Source organism: Lissotriton helveticus, chromosome 9 (genome assembly GCF_964261635.1).
Source record: "Lissotriton helveticus chromosome 9, aLisHel1.1, whole genome shotgun sequence".
Taxonomy (NCBI): domain Eukaryota; kingdom Metazoa; phylum Chordata; class Amphibia; order Caudata; family Salamandridae; genus Lissotriton; species Lissotriton helveticus.
Genome location: NC_136070.1, coordinates 70,310,261 through 70,335,897, shown reverse-complemented (window position 1 = coordinate 70,335,897; position 25,637 = coordinate 70,310,261). Strand labels below are relative to the sequence as shown.

The following is a 25,637-nucleotide window of genomic DNA, read 5'->3' as shown; positions in this document are numbered from 1 at the left end:
TGCTACTAGTATTAGGCAACAGCTCAGCATGTAACCCTGTCACCGTCCGCCATCTGCCGGGGTCCCTGATCAATGCTACTAGTATTAGGAAACAGCTCAGCATGTAACCCTGTAACCGTCCGCCATCTGCCGAGGTCCCTGATCAATGCTACTAGTATTAGGCAACAGCTCAGCATGTAACCCTGTAACCGTCCGCCATCTGCCGGAGTCCTGATCAATGCTACTAGTATTAGGCAACAGCTCAGCATGTAACCCTGTAACCGTCCGCCATCTGCCGAGGTCCCTGATCAATGCTACTAGTATTATGCAACAGCTCAGTATGTAACCCTGTAACCGTCCGCCATCTGCGGGGTCCCTGATCAATGCTACTAGTATTATGCAACAGCTCAGTATGTAACCCTGTAACCGTCCGCCATCTGCCGGGGTCCCTGTATCAATGCTACTAGTATTAGGCAACAGCTCAGTATGTAACCCTGTAACCCTCCGCCATCTGCGGGGTCCCTGTATATTAGATACTAGTATTAATCAACATATAGCTAAAGCTGGCTGTAGTCAGACACTAAAAAGATACTAAATGCAGTTTTGGGATCTTGGTCAACATTTTATACATATCCACTGATATGTCATCTGGCTTTAACGCTTCCCCAGTTATCACATACCTCAAAGCAGCGCATCAAACGTGCACTGATATTTCCCCTTCTAATAGACATTAAAAATGGGAGGGTTATATTATTCAAGTTCTCCTGGTTTTCTTTCCTAGACCATTCCGCTCTACACCCTTAGGCACCTTACAAAGAAATGCACCCCCACAACGCGCTCACTTGCAACAATGATAATGTGTACTAGATTACAAGACCACGGAATCCCATTTTTTTATTTCTTAGCTTTGACCTGTTATACTCAAACTGAGCCTTATTTTTCATCCTACTGAGACCGCCACTGTATACTTCCCTTGGACCTTTGATCAAGTTACTGAATAGAAAAATATTCAGTTATCTTTTCAATTCCTATTTGTCTATCAACTGCAGAGGCAACATTCATATTCCCAGCAGCAACAGTTCAGCTGTCAAGGTCTGATTCAGATCTTTCAGATGAACCCTTCCTGAATTCCTGAAAATACATTAAATAAATATTTCCAATTTAGGGACTAAGGGCCGCATGCATCAAAGTCAGGATTTGCGAATCCTAAATAGCGAACTTTTAGAAATCGCTATTTAGGATTCACAAATCCCTAAGCATGTAGGAAACGCAAAAAAAAATTGCCCGATTTCTTCAAATTCCTTAATTGCGATTCGCAAATTGCGAATCACAATTAAGAAATTGCATCCCATTCATTCCTATGGGCCCTTAGGAATGAGTGGGAATTGCATGCGCAAATAGGTACTCGCAAATTGCGCATTCAATTTCAAGGGTGCAAGAGTGCCAAAAGGACACCCTGTTGCACCCCTGAAATTGAGATGTTACCACATATTGCACACATACATGCCCCAAGAGCATGTGTGTGTGAGTAACATGAAACTTTAGTGCATTTTTCAAAGTTTTTGCAAATTACCATCAAGTTCAAATTGATGATAATTTGCGATCCTTAATTGCAAATTTGCAATTTGGAATTGCATCATGCATTGCATTAAAGGAATGCAATTTGAGTAATCGCAAATTTTGCGATTACTTAAATTGCGAATTTGCATTTGGGTTAATGCATCCCAAATGCAAAAATACCGGTCTCAATCAGTATTTTGACTGATTCATGTGCCCCTAAGGGCTATATTTATCGAGGTTATGAGTAGCCCTTGCGCAGGGGTGCAAGGGCGATGCAAAATCTAAGTGAGATTAACAGAGGAAGCTCCTCCCCCCCTAAATCCCACGAGATTAAAAATAAAATGGCAGCTCAGTACCATATTATTTTTCACCCCCTGTCCTGAGGCAAGCGTCAGGACGGGGGCGGGCAGCTGTTGATTGACTGCATCAGGGAGGAGTGTGGGCTGTGTAATGCACTGTTTAAAGTGCGCATGTCTTTTTCGCCGACCGTCAGCCACACTTGGGCACTTTAAACCTATGAACCCAGCTGTTTTAAGACAGCTGGATTGAGAGTAAGTACAGGCCTCAAGAGCGCTGTGAAGCGCCAAGTGAGGCCACTCCCTCCAATTAGGCTTCTGCTCACATGCATGTGAGCAGCACCAGGATTGGTCAAGTGAGTTCTAGCATCCGGGTCCAATTCCACCAAAGAAGAGGTCTAGTGTGAGGACGTCACGTTAGGTAAGTTATATTTTATTTTGTGTTTTTTTATAATATTTTGCGCATGCATGCCCCCTCTCCCATATATGCCAGTCACCACTGGGGATTAATCAGGCCACACAAGGCCACCGGGCTTGGCCCTGCATTGATTGTTAAATCTGGAGTAACGCAACGCAGCGCAAATCCATGCATTGCTTTGCTCTGCCCCAGGGAGGTGTTCCAACAGTGGAGCGTGTGTGTTCCCATCCACACATGGATTTTGGTGCCTTTCAGATTTACCATTAGTGGTAGACCTAGGAAGGGAAACAACCGTTACAATGCAACTTTTACAACGCATTACCATTACAACAAAACTTTTACAACGCAACATCCATTACAACGCATGCAATTACAATGCAGCCATTACAACGCATGACACTACAACGCACACCACTACAACGCATGTCATTACAACTCAGTCATTACAACGCATACCATTACAACACATAACATTACCATCCAACACTTACCCTACTGTTGCACCCCCTGGAGTTAGAATAGTCATTTTTACCCCTACACTATCCAACACTTACCCTACTGTTGCACCCCCTGGAGTTAGAATAGTCATTTTTACCCCTACACTATCCAACACTTACCCTACTGTTGCACCCCCTGGAGTTAGAATAGTAATGTTTACCCCTACACTATCCAATACTTACCAAACATGCAATGTAATGTTATGCGTTGTAATGGTATGCGTTGTAAAGGTATTATGCGTTGTAATGGAATGCGTTGTAAATGTAGTTTTTAAAATTTCGTTGTAATGGCATGCGTTGTAATGGAATGCGTTGTAATGGATGTTGCATTGTAAAAAACTGCGTTGTAAAGGTATGCGTTGTAAAAGTGTGCGTTGTAACGTCATACATCCCCTGAGAATGCATCAAAATGAACCTCTCCTCAGGTGAAGCGTAATGAGGAGAAATATCTTTATTTCTCCTCCTTACTTCCTCTTGCACATGGAGAAAGAGGAAAATGCCTCTGAGGATTGTTTTTATGCAGGAAGGGACACCTTCCTGCACTAAAATAATCCAGCCTATAATTCAAGCACCATTGCACCATGACACAAGGGTGCCTGCATTGACGCAAGGCAGCACATTGTGTGCCAGTACTGGTAAAGGACAGGAATGCAAATGTTAAATACGGCGTATTCCTACCCTCTCCCTTTTACCCAGGGCACCAGAGCAAGGTGTCTTGCTGTGTTGTATTGCATGTATTGCCTTTAGTACAACAGGAGACCATCACCACACAGTAGTTTACAGTTGAAGGTCAAGAAGTTAGTCTTACAGAGACGCGCGAGCGCGTCAACCAAGATGGCCGCCGCCGAGTGAAGCTCGTCCCGTTTTCGGCCCGTTTTGGTCAAAATACGACGAATTTCTGTCATAAACTTTCAGAAAATGGGAGCGCTGGCCTGCAGATTTGATTATTTACCTGTGTGGCGATTTTCCTGCAGTTCCCTTCGTTGGAAGCCTGTTTTTCTGCCTCCTGGTTCCTACTCCCAGCCTCTCTTCAAGGTAGAGCCTGCTTGGTATTCTCAGGGGGAGGAGTGCTTCTTAGGAAAGGGCCTGTCCTGGGCCTAGCCACGCCCACAGTCCGATTTAGCTGCTGCACTAGTGACTTTTTGGAGTTTTTCACTACTTTCTTCATATGATTACTCCTGTAACTCACTTTTGGGTTTATTTTCGACTTTCTGTGTATTTTTTCCTCTCACAATGGAAAATAAAAATCCAGTCAGCACTAAACGAAGGCAGCAAATCTCCCCTCCTCCAGTTAAATCTAAAGTGGTGGAGTCATCTGAGCCTTCTCTTTCCGTAATTTTGGAAGAAATTCAAGCACTCAGAATTAATACTGAAGCTATTGCCTCTGATATTAAAAGTGTGCGCAAAGATATCGCTTCTATGTCAATGAAAATTTCTGATAATTCCATCAAAATACAGGATAACAAGAATAAAGTAGATGCTCTCGCTCCTCTGACAGCTCAACTTTTGGAGTTAGAAAATCGAAATAGGCAATATAACCTTTGCATTTTTAATTTACCTGAAGAAGTTGAAGGTTCTAGTTGTCGATTATATTTGGAATCTTTGCTTCCTGGTCTTTTGAACATCAAGTTACCGGAAAAATTTGAAGTGGACAAAGCCCATAGAATACCTTCTCATCGTAGCCCTCGCCTTACTAAACCCAGGCAAATGATATTCAAGGTGCTGCGCCATCATCATCTTGTACTGATAAGGAAAGCTGCAAGAGACATTCCTTCACTTATAGTGAATGGTAACAAAATTTTTATTCACCAAGACTTTGCTAAAGAGACGGTTGCTATCCGCAAGGAGTTCTCTGCTTGTCGTCCACAGCTTAGGAGCCTTGGTTTCAAGTATGGACTATTTGATCCTTCTACAATGCGCATATGGAAAGATAACTTTTCCAAATCCTTTCAACGTCCTGAAGAGCTGAGGCAATTCCTTGAGCAACAATCTCCACCTTCAATGGATACTCATGACCCCAACACTTGACTCCTTCTAGTCAGAAATTAAATGACACATTTATGACTCTCCTTATCTTTTGGGCTTCAACGGTTTTGGCCTTGCTTGTGGAACGTGTGTGCGTTTCTCTGTTTCTATTACTGTATTTTGTTTGTTCTTTTCTCCCTATTTTCTTTTCCTCCTTTTCTGTTCCTACTTATGGAGTTACTATTTTAAGCTGTCTCTCATTTCTGCTTTTCTCCATCTCTTCTTGTCCCAATGCCTTTTTTCCTGGTTGTTCTTTTTCTAAATGGCTACTGTTCATAATATTAAAGTTGTTTCTCTTAATGTGAAAGGTTTGCGACATCCAGTTAAACGTACTAAAATTTTGGACTATTTAGGTAGTTGTTAAAGCTGATATTTGTTTTGTTCAAGAGACTCATGTTGAAGATAAGGTTTTACATTATATGAATAAAAAATGGGTAGACTCTATTGTTTCCTCTCTGGCTACTGGAAGGAAAAATTGAGTTGCTATTTTCTTTGCAAAACGGCTACATTGTCAGGTTTTGAATAAAATTTCGGATTCTGAGGGTAGATATATAATAGTTCAAATTAAAATTCATGATTCTACCTTATTTTTACTCAATATTTATGGTCCCACAGCGGATGACCCCGTTTTTTGGTCTACTATCACTACTGAAGTTCTGAAGTTGGGTAATGTTCCATTGGTTGTTGGGGGTGATCTTAATGTTATTGCTGATCCATTGCTAGACAGGTTATCTGCAACTAGATTTCGTCCCCCTAAAGTGTTTAATGCCTTCAAATTGTTTACCCAAACTACTAAATTGGTTGACATATGGCGATTACACTTCCCTACTGATAAATGTTTTACGTTTTTCTCCAACCCCCATAATTCTCATTCACGAATTGATTATTTTTTGCTTTCTCCTTCTCTTATTCAAACTGCAACTTCCCCGGTTATTGGTAATATTGATATATCGGATCATGCTTTAATTTCTTTTGTTTTAAATATCTCCTCCAATTTTACTAAACAAACCAGATGGCGTATGAATACTGGTATTGCAATTCTTGACCATAACAAACCTAAACTATTACAGGCTATTCAAGACTATTTTTTGTTTAATCCAGACAACTCTACTTCTGTAATCAATAGATGGGACGCATTTAAGGCTTATATTAGAGGTGCTACAATTTCTATTATGGCTCATGAGAATACATTGTTTAATGCTAATATTAAACTCTTGGAGAAACAAATAGCGAAGTTTGAGAGGTTATTTATTACTTCTAATAATCTCCACTACAAAACTGAATTACAGAAACTTCGTTATGAATTTTATTCTATTCTTAGTAAACGAGCTAGGATTCAACTTGCTAATTCAAATGCTAGATTTCGCTTCAATTCTCATAAATCTGGAAAACGCCTTGCAAATTATCTACGCATTAAAAGAGATAAGACACAAATTACTTCAATTTGTGGTCCCCAGGGTAAGATTGCCTTATCACATAATGATATTGTTAAAGAGTTTCTAGATTTTTATTCAAACTTGTATAACAAACCTGATATCTGTGACAATTCATTAATTGATACCTTTTTGAATGCATGTGATTTGCCACAGATTTCCCCCCTCAATAGAACTAAATTGGATCTGCCTATTACTACTGATGACATTTTGAAAGCCATTCACTCACTTAAAAAGAATAAATCTCCAGGCCCTGATGGTATCCCTGCAGAATTTTATAAAGAATTTCAACCTCATCTTTTACCCTATTTATTCCAGCTTTTCTCCCACTTTAGCTCTTCTGGGACCATTTCCGGTTCTTTTACTGATGCTTTGATTGTTGTGCTTCCCAAACCTGATAAAGATCCTACCCTAGTTTCCAATTACCATCCTATATCCTTAATAAATCAAGATTGTAAATTATATGCTAAAATACTTGCCTCTAGGTTAGCTCCAATACTCCATTCTATTATTCACCCTGATCAATCTGGATTCATGAAAAATAGATATTCCGCTAATAACACTAGAACCTTGTTACATGTTCTAGAACAAAGTTCTACCCTACTGGAACCTGCTGGGGTCATGGCTTTAGATGCAGAAAAAGCCTTTGATAAAATTCATTGGCAATTCTTATTTCAAACCCTGTTGTCATTTAATTTTGGTCCATCTTTTATTCGTATGATTTCTGCGTTATATTATGCTCCCACTGCTCGTTTATTTATCAATGGCCAAATTTCTACTCAATTTTCCCTTTTCAGAGGAACTCGTCAGGGCTGTCCCCTTTCACCACTTTTATTTCTGTTAGGAATAGAACCTTTTCTTAAATATATACGTAATTGCAATGCTATTCAAGGTATTACACTTAATGATGTCACTATTAAAACGTTAGCGTATGCAGATGACGTATTGTTATTTATTAGTAATCCCATTTCATCTGTTCCCTCATTATTAGATATTATAGCTAAATATTCTGCTATTTCAGGTTATAAACCTAATGTTAATAAGACAGAATTTTTCCCTTTAAATGTTCTCTGTACGTCTGATATGTTACCTTTATCTGATATTGTTTGGCAAAAGGACAAGCTGAAATATTTGGGTATTTTATTTTCATCCTCCTTACCTTCAACGTTAAAGTTGAATAGTACTTTTATACTTGATTACGTTAAAAATAAAACTTCTAAATGGTCTTCTCTCCATCTTACATGGTGGGGAAGAATGGAATCTATAAAAATGAATATTGCTCCTAAAATATTTTATTCCCTTGCTATGATTCCCACCCAATTTCCATTACAATTTTATAAATATGTTGATAAATTATTGTCTACATTTTTATGGCTTCACAAGCCTCCTCGAATTGCTAATAGAAAATTAAAAATCCCTAAATGTAATGCAGGATTTGGCCTTCCAGACTTCTTTCACTATCATAAAGCATTCATATTAAAACAAGGGGGCATATTATCAAGGGGGTTTATCTCCGCTTTTTTGGCTTTAAAAGCCAAGAAAGCGGAGATAAAATTATCTCCCTATTACCTAGCTGTCGCTAACACCAGTTAGCGACAGCTAGTAAGAGATAGCGACCATCTTGGGCCCCACTTTGCATGTCAGGGATATTTATCACTAATGACATGCAAAGTGGGCGTGCCAAGATGTTAGCGACTGGAAACAGTCGCTAACATCGCTATCTCCTATTACCAACTTTTGGAGATATTCGCGCTAAGCGCGAATATCTCCAAAAACTAACACCTGCCCTGAGCAGTTCTTAGCCATGTTATCCAATGGGAGGTGGATAACATGGCTAAGAGCATTAGCTCGGTAATGCATGAATATCGCTGACTTTTCAGCGATATTCATGCATTGCGGCTGTTTTTTATCGCATTTGCGATAAACCTTGATAATAGCAAGATTTATCTGCGATAATTTCTGACGATGCTTAGCGTTAAAAAATTCGTTGCTAAGCATCGTTAGCGATAAATATCGCTTAACGTTGGTAATATGCCCCAAAGTTCCTTATGGTTCACTGTTTCTCCTCTAGTTAAACCTCCTATCTGGTTTCATATAGAAAAATCAATTGTTGCTCCTTTTCCATTGCCTTCCTTACTCACAATGTCTCATAAATCTACTGTTGTACATCGTTCCTCTATACTCAAATCATCAAGGTTAATTTTTAATGATTTGGATGAGAACTTTGCTTCTCCTTTAAGCTCTACTATGGATGTATCGTTATGGCATACTCCTGTTATTAAGCTGAATAGAAATATCAATTTTTCTATCAACTTTGGTTGAGTTATTCTTAAGAGGTGAGATTTGCTTGAGACTGTTTTGGAAAAGGATAGTGCAGCTAGGAAGTTTAACAAAGATAACCTTTTTTTTGACTGGTCGCGTTTCCGATGGTGCATTGACATCCATGGTTTTATCTCATAGAGGATTTGAGCTGCCACCTGCATATTTTGTGTCACTGTTGCCTAAGCTATCACTCAAAATCCATTGAAGAAGCCCACCAAACCGTCTAGGAGTTTGAGGAGGCAAGAGTTTCCTTCTTCTAGAATGCACAAGACATCATTTAGAATTTCAGGCCTGGTAAAATGCAACAAGGGCTCACGAAAAAGAGGGATTGGGTGGAATATGGGCAAAGCAGAGCCAACATAATGAAGTGGGACAGTAGTTCTTGATATAGAGAGGCTGTAGGGGTTAAGGTTAGGGTGTGGCTGGGTGGCAGGCAGGAAACAGTGGTAGGTAGAAGATTGGGCAAAGGACAAGGTTGAGCGGTTGAAATGGACAGAGTGATAACGGATGGAAGTGGTTGTCGCTTGGACTCAGTTGACTGGGAGTAAACATTCAACAATATATTTTAAGTGTATCTTAAGTACTGGAAAAAGATACATAAATGTTTAGAAGAGTAAAACCAATTGTCATGGTTTCCAGGAGAATATTTTTAGCATCCCAATGAGTTGAGCATGTTCTATTCACCTGTCTGTAGAGAGAAGAGTATAAAAAGCTTTCAGGAATGTACCCTATTTAGGTCGAGCCGAGATCCAGTGCGCTTGCGCTGTGAGACTTTTTGTAGAGGAGTAGGTGAATAGAAGCTCTGCCCACTTTACAGCCATATTAGCCATTGGCTTGTGTCATTGTCTGTCCTAAATGCTGGCTTACTGATTCGTCGATAGGCTTGTTAGTTCCTCCTTAGTACCGCCTCCTCTTCATCTGTCACCTCCCATGGCGACTGGCGCCTTTACTTCGGTTGTTACATGGTCTGTGTTATTTAGACTGTGAGCACTATTTTCTTTAATGAGATTCTCCTTCACAAGCACAACATGCTTTGGTGCCTTCTTTACTCCCCCCACCTCTCACTCGTTGTCGAGCCTTCTCTCCCCCCTGCCCTCCCTCCCGTTTACGAGAAATAGGATAACCCACATCGAGGGCTCTCTAAAGGAAATTTAGTTGCGTCATTACTAAACCGAAAGTAGCATGGGCGACGCAGTTATTGTTCTTCAAATGTGTACATATTTTGTCCTAATGTATACCCTTGTGAACTGATTTCGATTTTCATGGTGAAGTATTTCTAAAGCCTTAAATTGAAAATAATTCCAGGCTGTGGGTGTTAAAAGCAACATATATTTCAACCTAGCCTCAAAATGTCTCTGTAATGGTAAAAAGGGATAGTCAAGGTAAAGGCGTTACCACGGTACACGCACTTCTTTAATCTTTCCAGAAACATGCCTTGAAGATTTGATGTGATTGTTTAGAAAAGAAAACTACCTTAGAAAACCCAAATTTGTTTAGGAAGGAAAATTTATTTTGTGCACAACAACTTGCATGCTACCAAATCTGTTTAAATCCACATGATGTTTAGTCCCGACCAATTATACTGTACTGCTGTAGAGGGGAAAACCTGCTGTGTCATGAAGCAACGGCGCTGTGTGTGATTTTTTTAAACAGCAAATTTAAGTTTTCCATATCCATGCCTGAATATATTATCCAGACATGTATTTGCTGTGGAACTTACCCAACTTTCTGTTAGATAGACAGAACTATAAATCCCAAAATCTAAACATTATCCAGCATTTGCAATGCAATATGTTTCGCATTTACGCAATTTAAGCTATTGGCATTGTAAATGACAATGCCTTTTATTTATGCTTTAAAAAGCCAAAACAATGTGAGGTTCCACGCCGAGGATGCTTCGAGCAGCTGAGGCAATGCGTCAGTTCCAGGGAGCTGTAAGGCTGTGAGGCGGGAACCTATGTCGTCGTCGAGGCTGCCGTCGACAAGGGATTTTCAATGTGAGGGTCAGTGTCTGGAAAGCTTTGCAAAGGCGGTGGCTCTAATGGGAAACATCCTTTACAACGGAACCGCTACAACGCGGTACCGTTACGATGCAGTTGTAACAACGAAAGTCGTTAAAACGACTTTCGCTGGAGGGCGCTCTAGGATAGGGGATAGTTTAATTTACTATCTAACACCTACTATCCACGGGGACTGGTGTTGGAATAGTAAATTAAACTATTCACTATCAGCGCCCCCCCAACGCAAGTCGTTGTAACGACTTGCGTTGTTAAAACTGCATCGTAAAGGGACGCGTTGTAACAGTACGCGTTGTACCGTCATACATCCGGCTCTGATGCAGGCTGCGAAGTTGATGAAGAGTTCCTGTGTCGGGAGAACTCCTGCAGCAGAGGTAAGGCATCGGTTCTGCTTGGGGCTGCGCTGTGAAGCTGAGGTGATGCGTCAATCCTGCTGGATCCAAAGATGGGCTGGCAGAGCATCTTCGCGCCTACTTCCAAGGGTCCAGGGCTGGGGTTGCACCACTTAGCAGGGTAGGGATCACAGATGATAGAGTCGAGGTGCTTGGTTCAAGGTTGTAGAGCCTTCTGTCCCTGACGGAGGCCAGCCAACTAGAGTCCTAGGTTCAACAGATGCAGGTGCAGTCCCTCTCACCCAGGCAAGAGGGCAGCAGGTGAACATGGCAAGCAAGTAGTACAGCAAAGCATTAGTCCAGCAGTGCAGCAGTCCAGCAGAGTGGCAGTCTTTTCAGTGGCATAGCATCCTCTTTCTAGCAGAGTTTCCACAGGTCCAGAAGTATACTGAAGAGGTGGTGTCTGAGGTCCCTTATTTATACCTGGTGCCCTTCTTCTGGAAGGTGGGGGAAGCTTCCAGAAAGTCTCATTGCCATGCACAGGCTTCCTGCCTTCCCTGTCCTGACTCTAGACTAACTACAGGGAGTATGTATCCCTTTGTGTGGAAGTAGGACATAAAAATGTAAGTAGGACTGTGCCTAGCTCTGCCCTCCCATCCTGCCAGTAAAGACGAATTGAGGCACACCTGAGCTCTCTGCTCTCTATTGTGTGTGGCTGTCTACGAGTAATACACAAAGCCCAACTGCCAGCTACCCCAGTCATGTGACCCGGAGACAAGCCACAGGAACTAAATGGCTATTGTAGGAAAATACCAACTGTCTGAAAGTGGCATTTTTAAATTTGTAATGTAAAATCCACCTTCACCATGAAAGAGAATTTTTCATTTCAATTCCAGAGACATCAAACATGAATTAGTTACCTACTTCCATTTGGAAAATGTCACTTATTAAATGTAATAAGGTAATTCCAATGATAGCCTATGGAAAAGGTGGGCCTTGCAGGTGTGAAAAACGAATTTGAGAGTCTTTCACTACCGGGGCCTGTATAACTTAAAGGTACATGTCCAACGTTTTAAATGTACTGTATCTTGCACTCTAGGCTGTCCAGGGCTTAATTGGGAGGGGACTTCTATGTCTTCAAAAAAAAGGTTTGAGCCTGGTAAAAGGTGTATTTTGCCCGGTCGAAATGGCAGTTTGAAACTGCACAAGCACAGTGTACAATGGTAGGTCTGAGACATGTTTAAAGGTCTACTTAAGTGGATGGCACAATCAGTGCTGCAGGCACACTAGTAGCATTTAATTTACAAGCCCTGGGTGCAGGTTGTCCCCCTTTACTAGGGACTTACAAGTAAATTGAATATTCTGATTGGGGATAAGCCAATTTTACCATATTTGAAGGAGTGAGCGAAGGCACTTAAGCAAGGGTTAGCAGTGATAAGTTGAACAGACTCCTAGAGACAACAAAAACGTAGGTTTGGGGGAAGATCACTCCAAGGCTGACTGGTCCAACATTCTCCAACTGCTCGGCCTCCACTCTATTTAATCCCCAGACCACTGAACCACAGGACAAGGAAAAAGAGAGTAAGATGCAAGGGAGGGGGGTCTGTTGGATATGTTCCCCATGCAGTTGTAAATACTGTCTTTTTCTAGTACAGGAATGAACTGTGTGTTTTTCAAACCAGCGACAAATGAATGACTGCGATTCCATCGAATGTACACCTGTAGCATGTTCTTCTGTTCCGTAAAAGCATCATAGAATAGTGATAATCAAGCCCAGGCAAATACATTCATAATGGTTAAACATTTCTGCTTGAGCATATCATTGCTATGAGTTACTAACAGAGTGTGTAGAAGATTAGTGATGGCGTGCCTCAGTCTTTGTTATCTTTCAGAAAATATTCTGACAAACAATCCAGCAGTGGCTGATTTTCAACCGGCTCTATGGCTGAACCTTATAAGAACCTCATGTACCAGGCCATAGGTTAGAGAGGAGCTTCGCACCACTGATATCAGAAAGGAAAGGACGACTACAATACCATCACAAATCGAAGGTTGCTGTGAGTCAGGTGGGCCTCATAGGCAGCTCATGGGATGTGTGTTCATTCACAGCTTTTAACCGCGATATCAGGTTTGCTATACAGACAGAACCAAAAGGACTTATTGCTCGGAAGACAGGTATGAGAGGGGCACCATCTTTGCAGTTCAGAACTGGTCAGTTAAATTATTAATCCTCTAGAACTAGCATAGCATCTAGAAAGCACTTAGCACAGTCCCGCGCATCCGAAGAACAACCACCGGCGGGAGACATATCCAGGTTTCATATCTAGAAGACCTTTGCACCAGTTTCCAAACCTCATGCATGGCACCCATTCCCACCCTCTCCCTCTCAGGCCAACCTACAATCAACACTCTTTGTGCTTCATTACCTCCTCAGTGCTACAAAACACTATGGGGCATATTTACAAGAAAGTGACGCAGTTCTGCACTGCAAGCCGTCAGGCTGCGCTGCATCATTTTCAAAGCACAGGGATGCTTCATCTTTACAACAATATGTCACACCCCTGTGCTTTCCCCTGCACTGTCGCACAATTGGCTGCCATGCACTAACGCAGGCACACTTGCTTCATGGTGCAAGGGTATCTGCCTTTTAGTGGAGATTTTTTTGCGCAGGAAGGGACACCTGAGGTGTTTCCATCTTTCTATGCGTGCTGCATAATGCAGCATGCATAGAAAGTGGGAAAAAACGAGGAGAAATTCAAGTATTTCTCCTTGTGCCTCCTTACACATCCCCTGGGGAGGCGTAGGATTCTGATGCATTCCCAGGTTTAGGAAATGTTGTAAATCTGTGAATTCGGCATAATCCATGGGCGTTGCGAGTGAACACCCACATCAACACACTTGTCACGCCCCTTTCATGCAAAGTTACGGTGTGAAAAAAAGTTGTATTTATGAGGCCACGAAAATCCATGCGGGGTGGTTTTACATGGTCTTGTAAATATGGAGCACCTCACTGCGCTGCTTCAAAAAAAGGGATGCACCGGCGGCGCAAGGGGCTTTCTAAATATTCCCCTATATGAGTTACAAATAGGGAGTAGCTGCTTATTTACAAATCAAAATAAATCTTTAGGCCTCACCAGGGGTAAAGAAAGCTACCAATACAATAAAATGATCTGGAAGTAAAAGAGAATGACGTTGTGTTTCCTGTGTTTAGTGACAATAAGGCGAGATGCAGAATTTGCATTACTACACTGAAAAGATAAGTACTGTAGTATGAAACCTTGATCACCACAGATACTATTTATGCTTGTGTTTCACCAAGTACAGCACTCTGCACCTTTTGGCTAGGTTTGCACTATAGAAATACTAAATACATTGAGGCAAACAAAATGTCTCCTTATAAAAATGTGTTAAATAAGCAGGAGGTTTTGTGACCACCTCTGAATGCTCCTTTTTGCAGTGATGCTAATTTGCACAACAGTCCCCCAGTAAAATGAAGGGCACATTGCAAACCAGTTGGGGTGCCAAACAACAGACTGATTTGCAACCTGCACTTTATACAGTGGACCCCAAATGGATCCCTTCAAATGCATGTAGATTGATAGTGTATGTGCACGTGTACATGTTAGAAAAAAGGAGCACAGGTGCACATGCGCAAGCACACACATGCACCCGGTGTTTATTATGTGCTGGTGTTTGCCGGTGCTCTTCACAGGCACTTAGGGCCCCATTACGATGGCGGGCGGACAAACCGTAATGGAAAATGGGACTGACTGCCAGTGGTGCGGCGGTCCCACGAGGCCAATTAGAATGCGCCCTCCACACTGGTGGGAGCATTCTTGCCTGTAAACAGCACCCACCGCAATGTTAAAGAGGCATGTTGTGCATTGCCATGAACAACGTGACAGGCACTGCAATTTACGCTTACCTTTCCATGACGGAGTCGCACCCATAGAAAGGCCGTGAAATATGCACATCATAATATGGATGGCGGTGCCTGCTCGGCACCGCCACCATATTGAGCCTCAGATCCGCACGGCAGGCAATCGTAACGATTGCCTGCCTGCGGAAAAGCGGCGGATGGTCCTTCTGTCTGCCGTGGTACCCCGGCCATACTAATATTGCGGGGGTAAATCATTTACTGATTGTGGGTGGATCGCCACCACCAGGCCGGCGGTGGTGATCTGCCCGCCATCATAATAGGCCCCTAAATTCTGAACCCTGGCACTTACTTTTACAACTATTCACCACATGGTGACACAGGGCCGGCTCTAGGGCGGTGCGATCGGGCCATTGCAGCGGGCGCTGACTTGGGGTGGGAGCGTCATGTTTATTGTTTTAGAAGAAGCTGGTGCTGCGTTCCTAGTTCCAGCAATAAATATGTCAAGATAACTCATCCGATTAATGTTCTTCCTGGAGAGAGACCGGAGCTATATTTAAGAAATGTTGACTCGTAGTGCATAGGGTTAATATGTCTGCTGCAAATAATGTGTCCCATTCTTATCACAAAGTGCGTAAAATATAAATTGGTCAATGGGTTACCACTTTTGTCAGAGCGATCCTGTTGTTACTTGTATAAGTTAAAATCCTAATTTATTAATGGTCATGAAAGAGCTGCATGCAAACTGCAAGGAATGTGTTAGAGCTATGTGTGTTTTTTTGCCAGTCTTTTGTTATCCTAATATTGCAAAAAGGGTTCATTTATGTATAAATCAATTCTTATTATTAAAGAAAACCCCTAACATTGGTGTAACATTTTAAATTCTGAATGTGTGACTCAAACTATACTGCCTACCAGAATAGATGACATTTTACTCCTACACCTTGTAGGCCCTTGCCTTATGTAACATTTCCTATACACTCATTTACACATCTATGATTGTGCAGTGTGTTTGTGTAATTAAAGTGTTCTGACACCTTAAACTGGTATGAGTTGTGCTATAAAACTAAATGAATCTAAGAGACAGTGGTTGCTGAGACTTGTCAAATGGTGGTAGTGTGTGAATCCGTGACAGAAGTGGTCATTGGGGGGGCGCCAACAAACATTGTTACACAGGGCGCCACCAGTGCTAAAGCCGGGCCTGTGGTAACACTATTTACTTTGGAGCAAAGAACATTAGCAGACTTTTTTTTATCAATTCAAATAAGAAATATCTTAATGCCAGTGCGTCGAAGACATTGTTACAAGTTTGAATGGCCCGGAATTGTTTAAATGGTCACATTTGAAGGAGTGTAATGACATTTGCAGCAGCTCTGGCTGGGGCAGTTAATGGTGCAAGTAACAGTGGCTTCCTGAGAAATAACTCAGGCTGTGGCACTTATTTTTCTACAAATTAAACCTTGGCATTCCACATGTGTACGTATGCAATTACTATCATGCAGTGCTGTTTGCTGCTTGTCTCAGGTGTCCCACTTAATATATATCATATATATCACTATATTTTGCCAAAGGCAAAATCTAAAAGAAAAGGTTGTTTTAGGACAAGATTGAGGATTTTTTTTTAACCACTGCTAAGAAGAATTTGTGTACTAAATCGGTGTCATGCACTATATCTGGAGCTGAAGTTCTTTGGAGGAAAACAGCATATCCCCAATCTGCAAGGTGCCCAGAGTCATGTTAAGAATTTTGAAAGCCCCTAGTCAGAAAAACTTTGAATGCTATTACCCATTTTCTGCTAATTCAAGCCCATGATGCCTAATTATATTGAATTATATGTTAAAGTATGACATGGAGAAATAGAGAGAAGTATGAAAAAGCAAAACTTCACTTTCCCAGGTGCCCCTTGGTTGATGGGGCCATGGGTGAATGCCCACTTTGCCCATGCCTTAAAATATCTCTAATTGCAACCAAACATGGCCCCATTTCTCACCCTTTGAGATATCCATGATGGGTTAACTTGATGAAGAAAGATGGAGGTTTTTGCAGAAGCGTACAGTTCCACTTGCAAGTCAAATGTTCCACCCGCTGTATTCACAATACATGATGACGTGTCACTGTGTGGATTTTTGGAACATTGCCTGGGACACAATACATGGACCTATCTTCTAAGGTTGTAAAATTGAAAAAGTGAAATGGTAATAAAGGAATGGACAGAACTGAGGTTAAAAGAAACAAAAAACTTACCACACTGCGTGTGAACTTTTCTAGAGAGGTTCTACGGCCTTGCTCATTCTCAGGCTTAAAAAAAAGGGGGGGAGGGAGAATACAGACAAAAAAAGTCTTCAGCTTAGACAATTTGTGTTTGTTTTTTTAAAGCGGCAGCAAGTCAGCAAAGCAAAAAAAAAGGAAATGGGAAGCAAGCAAAAAAAACTAAATAAATAAAAAAAAGATAAGCAGCCAATGGGACTTGCAACTGCAGGGAAACAAAAATGAAACCATCCTAATTGTTATGGTCAATAATGACCAGTAGTGTCAGGTACCATGGTCTTGTAACTCTGTCATGTCTTAGAGTATGTTTTATGTGTACCATACGTTGATTTGAGGTTGTGGAAGGAAAATGATGGCACATGCAAACACAGCGATGGCGTAGGGTTATAGGACATTCACGGCAACCAGGCTTTCATAAAATCCACATTGTAAAATTGATAAATGGAAGAGGACCTTAGAATTTGAATTTAACCAAAGGCCATCAAAAAGATGCATAGAAAAGTAAATTGAATGGATATTTTGTCAATAGAAGTGTTTACCTCCATCCCACCAAACCAATCATACACATTGATGACCTGGTAAAATACGACTACAATTGAAATTTAGAACAGATTGTTAACACCCCTTTTTCCAGTTATACTTGTGTAGAGCTCTTTTTGCATGTGGAACACAGCCTACAATTAATACAATTCACAAACACAAGACAGCAGACAGTATGATATCACAGGGAACAACCAAATACAAAAAAACACTGTTCTAAACTGTACACAGCAGTCTCAACAATAAGAAGTAGTAGCCAGGGTCTACAGAATGTCAGAGTTTGCAGTTGGTGGACTGGAACTTGGTGAATTCAAACCCATCTGGTTGTTTCTCAGCATATGTAGAATGTCACGGGTGGCCACAAACAAATTTGACTAGCGCACTATCAGCAAACAACTCTGGTATCTGAGGGCAGTGGACAGACAGCTGCCCTTAAAGATATGGGAAGACCAGGACTCTAAGGATATCTGGAAACGGTGTAGTTTGAGCAGAGGTGACACATCTGGACTAACAAGCTGTTGGTAGTAATTGATGAACACTGCAAACAATCATTGGCTACCACCGCAGAAATCTAAGTGTGCAGAACTAGCTAGGCTGTAGATATACGTCTTCTTCTCTACTCTTTGATATCACCTGAGATGATGCTTGTAGACAGTAATAATTCTCATATCAACCAGTTTGTAACATGTAAATATAGACAACCATCGGCCCTGCATATTTTTACAACTTTTAATGGCTATTTCATGAACTCATCCACTCAAGGCACTTATTTCTGTAAAATGTCCCTCCTCACTAGAGGTCTATCAGGGGGCTGACCAAGAGATGGAGCATCGAGCACTACGACCGTCTTGGCAAGAACCGAGCTACAAGCTATAGAGTGATTCCCTAAACTCTGAATAAGTGGATGCAGGGGAGTGTTGACTGGACATGAGGCTAAAAGATATGGGAGAAATTGGGGCTTGCAAAGAGATAGTAATGTTCTCTACCTGAAATGTACACGCATCTATCCTGCGGTATCCCCCCTTTCACTTTGTATTGCGTCAATGAAAGTAGCAGGTGGGGGGGTGGACTTGAGAAAGCTACGTTTTCTTTTAATTGTTCTGAGCTCGCTCAGAGAGTGATGTGCTTGTCATCTGATCATGCGGATTGTATTCAAGGGCTCTGGCCATGCCAACTTGGGGCCGTAGGACCAGATAGGGCATAATATTGCTGCAGTCCATGCTGTTGATGTGTTTTTCATTGAAAAAGGTTGTTAGGAGAATGCTACATTGAGACAATCGATAAAACCTAACCTCCCTCCAGAAGACCCTTTAATGTCTTACTTGTCCTTAGCATTACCCTGGATTTGTGTTTGTTCCCTGTTTGGCTACAGGTGTACACGGCAATATCAAGATGTTTCCTTCATTGCAGTGAAGTCTCCTTTAAGAATTCAGGCTTTATCAAATGTGTTGGACAGCCTTCTGCATAGCAGTATTTTAGAGATTTCTCATATGATAGTTGAGGTTTCATTATCTTTTATGAGTGAGCTCCGACCAGTTCTAATCCGGCTGCCTCTAATGTGATACAGACCATTGCGAGTTCTGCTGAAGCTGCTCCTGCTGTGGTGGCTTGAGACGTCAGGGGGTGGTGCCTGTGTCCTGGACAAACTGGTGACATCGTGAGTGTGCCAAGTGTTAATAAATAGTGCTGCAGATCACGTTGAATTGTATCTATCCTTCTCTGCTATGTTAATCTTCTCTAACAACATGAAATAGGTGTAAGGTAGCTAAGAATGCCCCAGTTGCATTGCTTGGGATTTAATATCTGGCTTAAACACTGGAAACCTTCTGCATCCATTTTGAAAATGTTATGTTATTTTGTTCTAGAAACAAGAGTAGAGTATTCTGCCAAAGGTACTTAATAGACTGTGGTTTCATAGATTCAGATTAAGCAATTCTACAGAGGAGAAGAAGACTAGCGCCTGTCATTGTACTAGTCCCAGACCCCACATTTTTATCTTTTTTTCTATTGTATAACAGACTTGACAAAATCTTTATGCCCACACGCACGGGCGAGGAAGACTTTAAGAGGTTGAGTATTACTTTTTATAAGTGTGCCGGAAAGGTTCAAAAGCCATTTATTAGTTAGTTGGCACTATTAACTAAGCGTTTCCTGCGCCTTCCATTGGGGCAGCCTAGCCTGTCTCTGACCTGAACCTAATCTTCTTGAAATTAACATGTTTTCACACTCATGCTGATGGATATGTTATCAAATTCAAGTTTATTTTGGATTAGTTCATTCTCAAAAATGTACGATATACATATATAAAATCCATCACAATAAAATTTGAAGTAACAACATAAATAGAATTAGTACCTCAAATAGTATTCTTAAAACTAAATGCCTGTTACAAAATGTCATTTGTTTAATCCATACAGCATTAAGGTATCTCACAAACATTACAAACTATAGTCTCATCTGTACTTGATCTTAGGTTTCGTATGCCTTGTCCCTAGTGAATGATATATTGGTAAGATTAAAAAAACATAACAAGTGAGCCTCCGTTTCAGATTCTTTTTTCCACACTGGGCAACAGTCATCTCCCAGATGGTTTTTAGACCATTTGGAGTAAAGAAATTAAATTAGCAAGATTTCTTATCAAATTTTATGAAAATTGCTTATCTCTTTGGCAAGGGACACTGTATAAAATGGTTCTAAGAAGGGTACGCTTTTGTGATCTAGAAATCTATCCTTGGTAGACCTGTTCTTTCATTTATGTACCTCCCCTCGCAAGTGAAAATGATAAAAAAAATCTTTGAGGGCAGATTTTATGATCTGTAGGAAGGTAGATCCCTGACTATGGTTGCCCCCAACTTTTTGCCTGGTGTTTTGCTGGTTTTCTGACTTAGTTGACCTGGGGCCCTGCTATTCAGGACCCCAGGCCTACTGCTCTCTCTGTAAAATGGATTCCATGTACCCTAGGTACATATCTAATTGGATACTGAGTCACCTTATCAGTCCCTGTACAGAGTACCTTAGGTGCCCAGGGCATAGGTGTACCCAGGGCCTACCAGGGGCTGCAGCATGTATTATGCCACCCCTGGCTGGCCATCCAAATCTGACACAACTGGCTGCACGACAGCTGGGGCAAGGTGGTGTAATCACCCTTTGCTTTAGATATAGTATACCTATATCTAACCCTAAAAATGGACACACAGATCTCCTATCAGTCACTCCTATGGCAGGCCTTAACAATCCTGAAGGCAGAGTGCTTGGAATCGTGTGAGATAGTGCTCTGGCATGAGCTGAGCCTGTCTGCGGCTTCCGGGATCTATCCCTTAGCCGTTTCCATGATATCGCATACCATATACTCTTAAGTGCATTATAATCCTCGCGGTTATGTGCCAACTCTGGTATCGCTTTATCAAAACATGTCGAGTAAGGTGTCATACGAATTGGAATACTAACCCCTCGCCAATTCTGGCGACGGGGTTAGCATTCCACCCTTCTAGAGGGACACGACATTTATGTAACCTGTAACCCCGGTTAAAGTTAGACAGAGCCTTAGCTCCACAAAATGGATGCTGCCACCGAGACACAAGTCTGCCCTCCTGCTGCTGGGAGTCCTCCCAGCCCAGGAGGCAAGGACAAAGGGTTTCCTGCCAGGGGCGGTGCCAGCACCGTCCCAGACAGGATTTTGTGTATTCTAGGTAGGCAGGGCTTTAGAGGAAGGTGACTGCAAGTGGCACCCCGGTGCTCACTGTGCATAGGCCGGCTGAAACCAGTTCCAGGGGCACTCCAGCCCCTGGCCTGGGGAAAGCCCGCCAAAGGAGAGGGGTGTAACCACCCCCCTCCTGGTCCCACCCATAGGGCAGGACTTAGTCGCGTGCCAGCCCCCTTTTCCCAGATAAAGGTAGGAACTGGCCCCCTTCCAAATTAGATCATCTTTGGAATCAAGACACGACTTTCTACGAAAGGACATCAAGATTTCTTCTTCAAGATTCTCCCTTGTGACTAAGGAGTAGTCACCCTGCATCCGCAGGCACCACCTTAAGAACACTGCGGTCTGCTGCAAGTCCTTCCTCCGGAATCCGACTGTCCAGCTCGACAAGACCCGGCTTCCCTGGCACCTCCGACCTCTACTCACCTCTACAGCCAAGCTGAGAACCGTGAGTGCGACGAGACCTCAAGGGACCGACTATTGCCACGACTGCACGACTTCTTCACAGCAAGCCCGCCGGGTAATCTACTGGCAAGTGCTTTGGGGTCCGAGAAGCCCCGACCCTGAGCAGCTCCAGCACCGAAGATCAGCCCCCCAGCATCTCCACGATCGGCGTGGGGCCCTTCTGCTCTTTGCTGCTCACCGCGTTGTTTGGCTACTAGCCCGCTGGCTTGTGGCCTTCTGAACGACGCCCGACGACATCACTGCTGCTGGTCTGGTTGCTCCAGACTGGTTCTTGCTCCCTTCCAGAAGAGGAGCACCCCGGACCCTCCTGGTCCACTCAAGACGCCATTTTGAGTCCACCTCGTGGGCTTGAATTAGCCAAGGCTTTGTTGCCCAATCCTGGGTCCTTCGACGCCGACAGCTTCATCCATCGTGGGACAGCTCGCCCCTCCATCCTGGTCGCCGACAACGCCTCCTGGTCCGTGAGATCTGCAGAGCACAGCGTCGCCCACTCACCTAGTCGAGGTGACTACCCTCCGGTGCCCTCCTGGTGCCCCTGACTACTGGCTAGTAGTCACGAACTTGGTCCCCTCTGCTTTCAGGTGTCCTCCATCTTCAAGATCCAGGCTTGGATCACTTCGAACTCTCTTCACTGGTCGCCTGCCAGCATCTTTCTTCCAGGCTCCTGGTTCGTCTACGAGGATTCCCGACGTCTTTTGAGACATATGCAGCTGCAGCCCCTGGGCTAGGTAACTTCGGCATTTCGGTGCCCCAGCATAGCCTCACTATCCAAGGGTCAGGATCCACTGTCGTTTTCTTCCTACCAGGTCGGGTTCGCCCGTGAACACTAACTTTACCTTTACTAGCTATCATAGACTTTGTCCCGCATCCCGCGTGAGAGTGCACACTCTGCACTCGAGTCCCCTGGGCCTCCTAGAAGTAATCTAACGATTCTATAGTCAAGTCCTAGCGATTCCAAAGCCTATTAGTACTGTACTTACCTGCTAGTAGTTTCGCGTTCCACTTTTTGAGTATATGGTTTCCCGTGCCCCTCGGGCATTTGTATATACTGTGCTAACTTAAGTATTTTTATAAGAGTTTGGTTGTGTGCTTAGCTCCCTGTCTCATAAAGAGCCAGGGTAGTCTTGTTATAAATAAATACACTGTTTATTTTCATAACAACTTGTGTGGTGTCCTTTCACTGGGTGTTCAAGGGGTAATGTGATGGTAAAACAGCTGGCTTAACACGCCCTCTAGAGTCTTAGCCTTAGACTGCTCGTATCCATGCTACTAGGATAGCTGGTCTATAAGGTTGACTTACAACCAATCATCAATAAGGGTTGTTTGGACTGATACAAAGTGCTCACTAGAATAGTGAACATTATATATCAGGCCAACTTCTCACATGATCCCTCTTGCCGCAGCTGGTCTATCCCATAAATCTGTGCAATAAATCTATATGTAAATAATTCTACACCTACTCACATAGGAGGGCACCTTCTTGACCTGATCTTTTCCAATCTAAAACATCTTGACACCGCCTCTCCACTGCAATTTACTGTGGTTTGACCAATACGCATTACCTTTCTCGGTCCTGCCTTGTTCTGCTCTGCCCAGAGCAAGGGGTAGATCACAGTCTAAGATCAGTGCATAGTCTAGACTAGACATCCTACAGCTTAATATCCAACTGAGGAGCACAATGCCGAGCTTAACTCAAGAGGATGAGCTAGACCAGACCATGAATGATGATTGGCTGCGGGACTTGCTGGATACTGGCGTGACAGCTAAATATAGTCGGTCAGCCAGCACACAGCCCCCAGCCCCTTGGTTTACCGAGACTTTACAGGTGGAGACATCAAGATGTAAGCGCTTAGAGAGGTCCGGAGGCTTACCTATGATGAGGACAGAAACTTAAATATGTTAGCACTGAAAAACTAACACAGTCTTTGCAGGAGGGCCCAATATACCTTCTACACTGAGCAAATTACATCTGCTCAAAACTGCCATAAACATTTTTTTAGGGTGCTCAAAGACCTTTCCGACCCCAACATGGTTTCATCTGCGCCCTTGTCCCAGCTTCAGTGTGAGGAACTGGCATTGCTCTTTGTAAATATGGTGTTGAATATCCTACAGTCACTGAAGGTGGATGGGCCGACCACTGCTCAGGCCTTCCCCAATCCACCCTCCTCTGCCAGCGAGGACTCGAACATCTCATCCTCCCTACTGCCCACCAGAAACTGAACTGTTGGTCCAATCTCGACCTGCCTATGTTCATGCCACTGCTGCAAACAATAAAGTCTGGTTTTCCTAGAGGCCCTTTGCCCCCTACTAAGCTCAGCACTCTAGATCAGGACATCTTACAGCTTCTAGCTTTTGGCTCCTTTAAAGGTCTTAGATCCTGCGGTATCAGATATGGTTCTCCCATTGCAAGCTCTGAGGCAAAGGCTAATGGTCATTCCCATTAATTGGGTCACTAATTACGACAATTTTTTGATCAAGGGAGGGTCTAAACTTTTCACTCCCCCTTTTTCATCCTCATCATCAGCAGGTGTACTTGAAGAGCCATCAAAGGGTTCAAATGTTATGTCAAAGTCTTCTGCGACAAATGATGGTCCACTAGTAAGACTCCCCTCTAGTGCAATCTCCGGCTGACTAATGGTTGTAGACTCATTGTTTTTTAATCAGTTTTTATTGTATATATTTACAATAAACATTTTAGACTCATCTACAGTGTAACATTTAAAGACAATTAATGTCCAATGAAGGAATTGGCATTACTTTAATTTTAAGGCTGAGAAAGATTTTTACCCAAATAACTAGGCCTGCCCCTAGCCTATTGGACTGCATGTATAGCATATGTTGAAAATCCAGACCTGTGGATAGGATTAGTATACCACGTTTCCTGAAACTAACATATGTCATGCATTTAAATAACATTCCCCAATCAAGGTCAGACACCTTCAATTGGAGAGCTGCTATATTCCATGAGAGGAGTTTCCACTTAGAGGCTATTGGAGGCAGAGCACTGTTTGGTATAAAGTTATTATCAAGTCAATCCACAGAGTCTAAGTCCACTGCAGGCCTACAAGCCTACACAAACTGTCCAGAAACCCTTTTAGGACTTCATCCATGAAATACTAGAAAGCTGCCAGGGCACCGCAGTGTCCAAAGGGCATGACCTGGTATTTGAAAAGACTGAACTTTAGTCTAAACACAGTCTTCCATTCATCACCCTGGCAAACTCTGAGAAGCTAAGCACTCTGGAAGTCCAATTTAGTAAAAATTACAGCCCCTTTAATTCGGTCCAGTAAAACCGATATCAAGGGCAGAGGATGGTTTTATTTTTACAGTTATCCGGTTGATTGCTCTATAATTGATACGTACACGCAACTCTCCTCCATTCTTAGGTACAAAGAAGAGAGGAGAAAATGCACGTGATTGGAAGTGTCGGATGAAACCTGTGGCCAGGTTTTCCTTTATATAGTCTCACAAGTAATGTGACTTGAGCTCACTCAAGGTGTAGATCCTACTACAAGGAATACTGTCTCCCAGTACGAGGTCTATGTGGCAGTCATAGTCACGATGAGGGGGAAGACAAACTAGATTTCTTTGTAGCAGTCAGGTACATGTATGGAACAGCAAAATTGTTTTTCTATGCTCCCATGAGTTAATAACTGTTCTGGACCTAATGACAAGAGGGTGCAGTTTTCCTTACATTAATTTGACTGTAACTGAATAGGGTGTGTGCCCTAATGGACAAGTGGGTTGTGTTGCGTCAACCATGACATTCCTAAAATAACTTAAAGTTGGAGTGCATCTATCAAGTCAAATTTGACCTGTCCTACGCTGGTTTTATTTATTGTCATAGTTAACCATTCTGTATTGTGACGTATTGGTCCTGATCTTAAGATTGAATCATCTACTTTCT

The 25,637-nt window shown here is 42.6% G+C and overlaps 1 protein-coding gene across 2 annotated transcripts in view; it reads right to left on the bottom strand.

The window, feature by feature from the left end:
• RGS6 (regulator of G protein signaling 6) overlaps positions 1 to 25,637 on the bottom strand; it is a 1,203,707-nt gene that overhangs the window by 7,426 nt on the left and 1,170,644 nt on the right. Inside the window, exon 17 of one of the 2 annotated variants that reach the window (XM_078659475.1) lies at positions 17,002 to 17,055. The exons of the other annotated variant lie outside the window; for it this stretch is intronic. Within the exon in view, the coding sequence (XP_078515601.1) occupies positions 17,002 to 17,055 (54 nt within the window). The remainder of the gene's footprint in view (positions 1 to 17,001; positions 17,056 to 25,637) is intronic. 2 annotated transcript variants of the gene reach the window in all.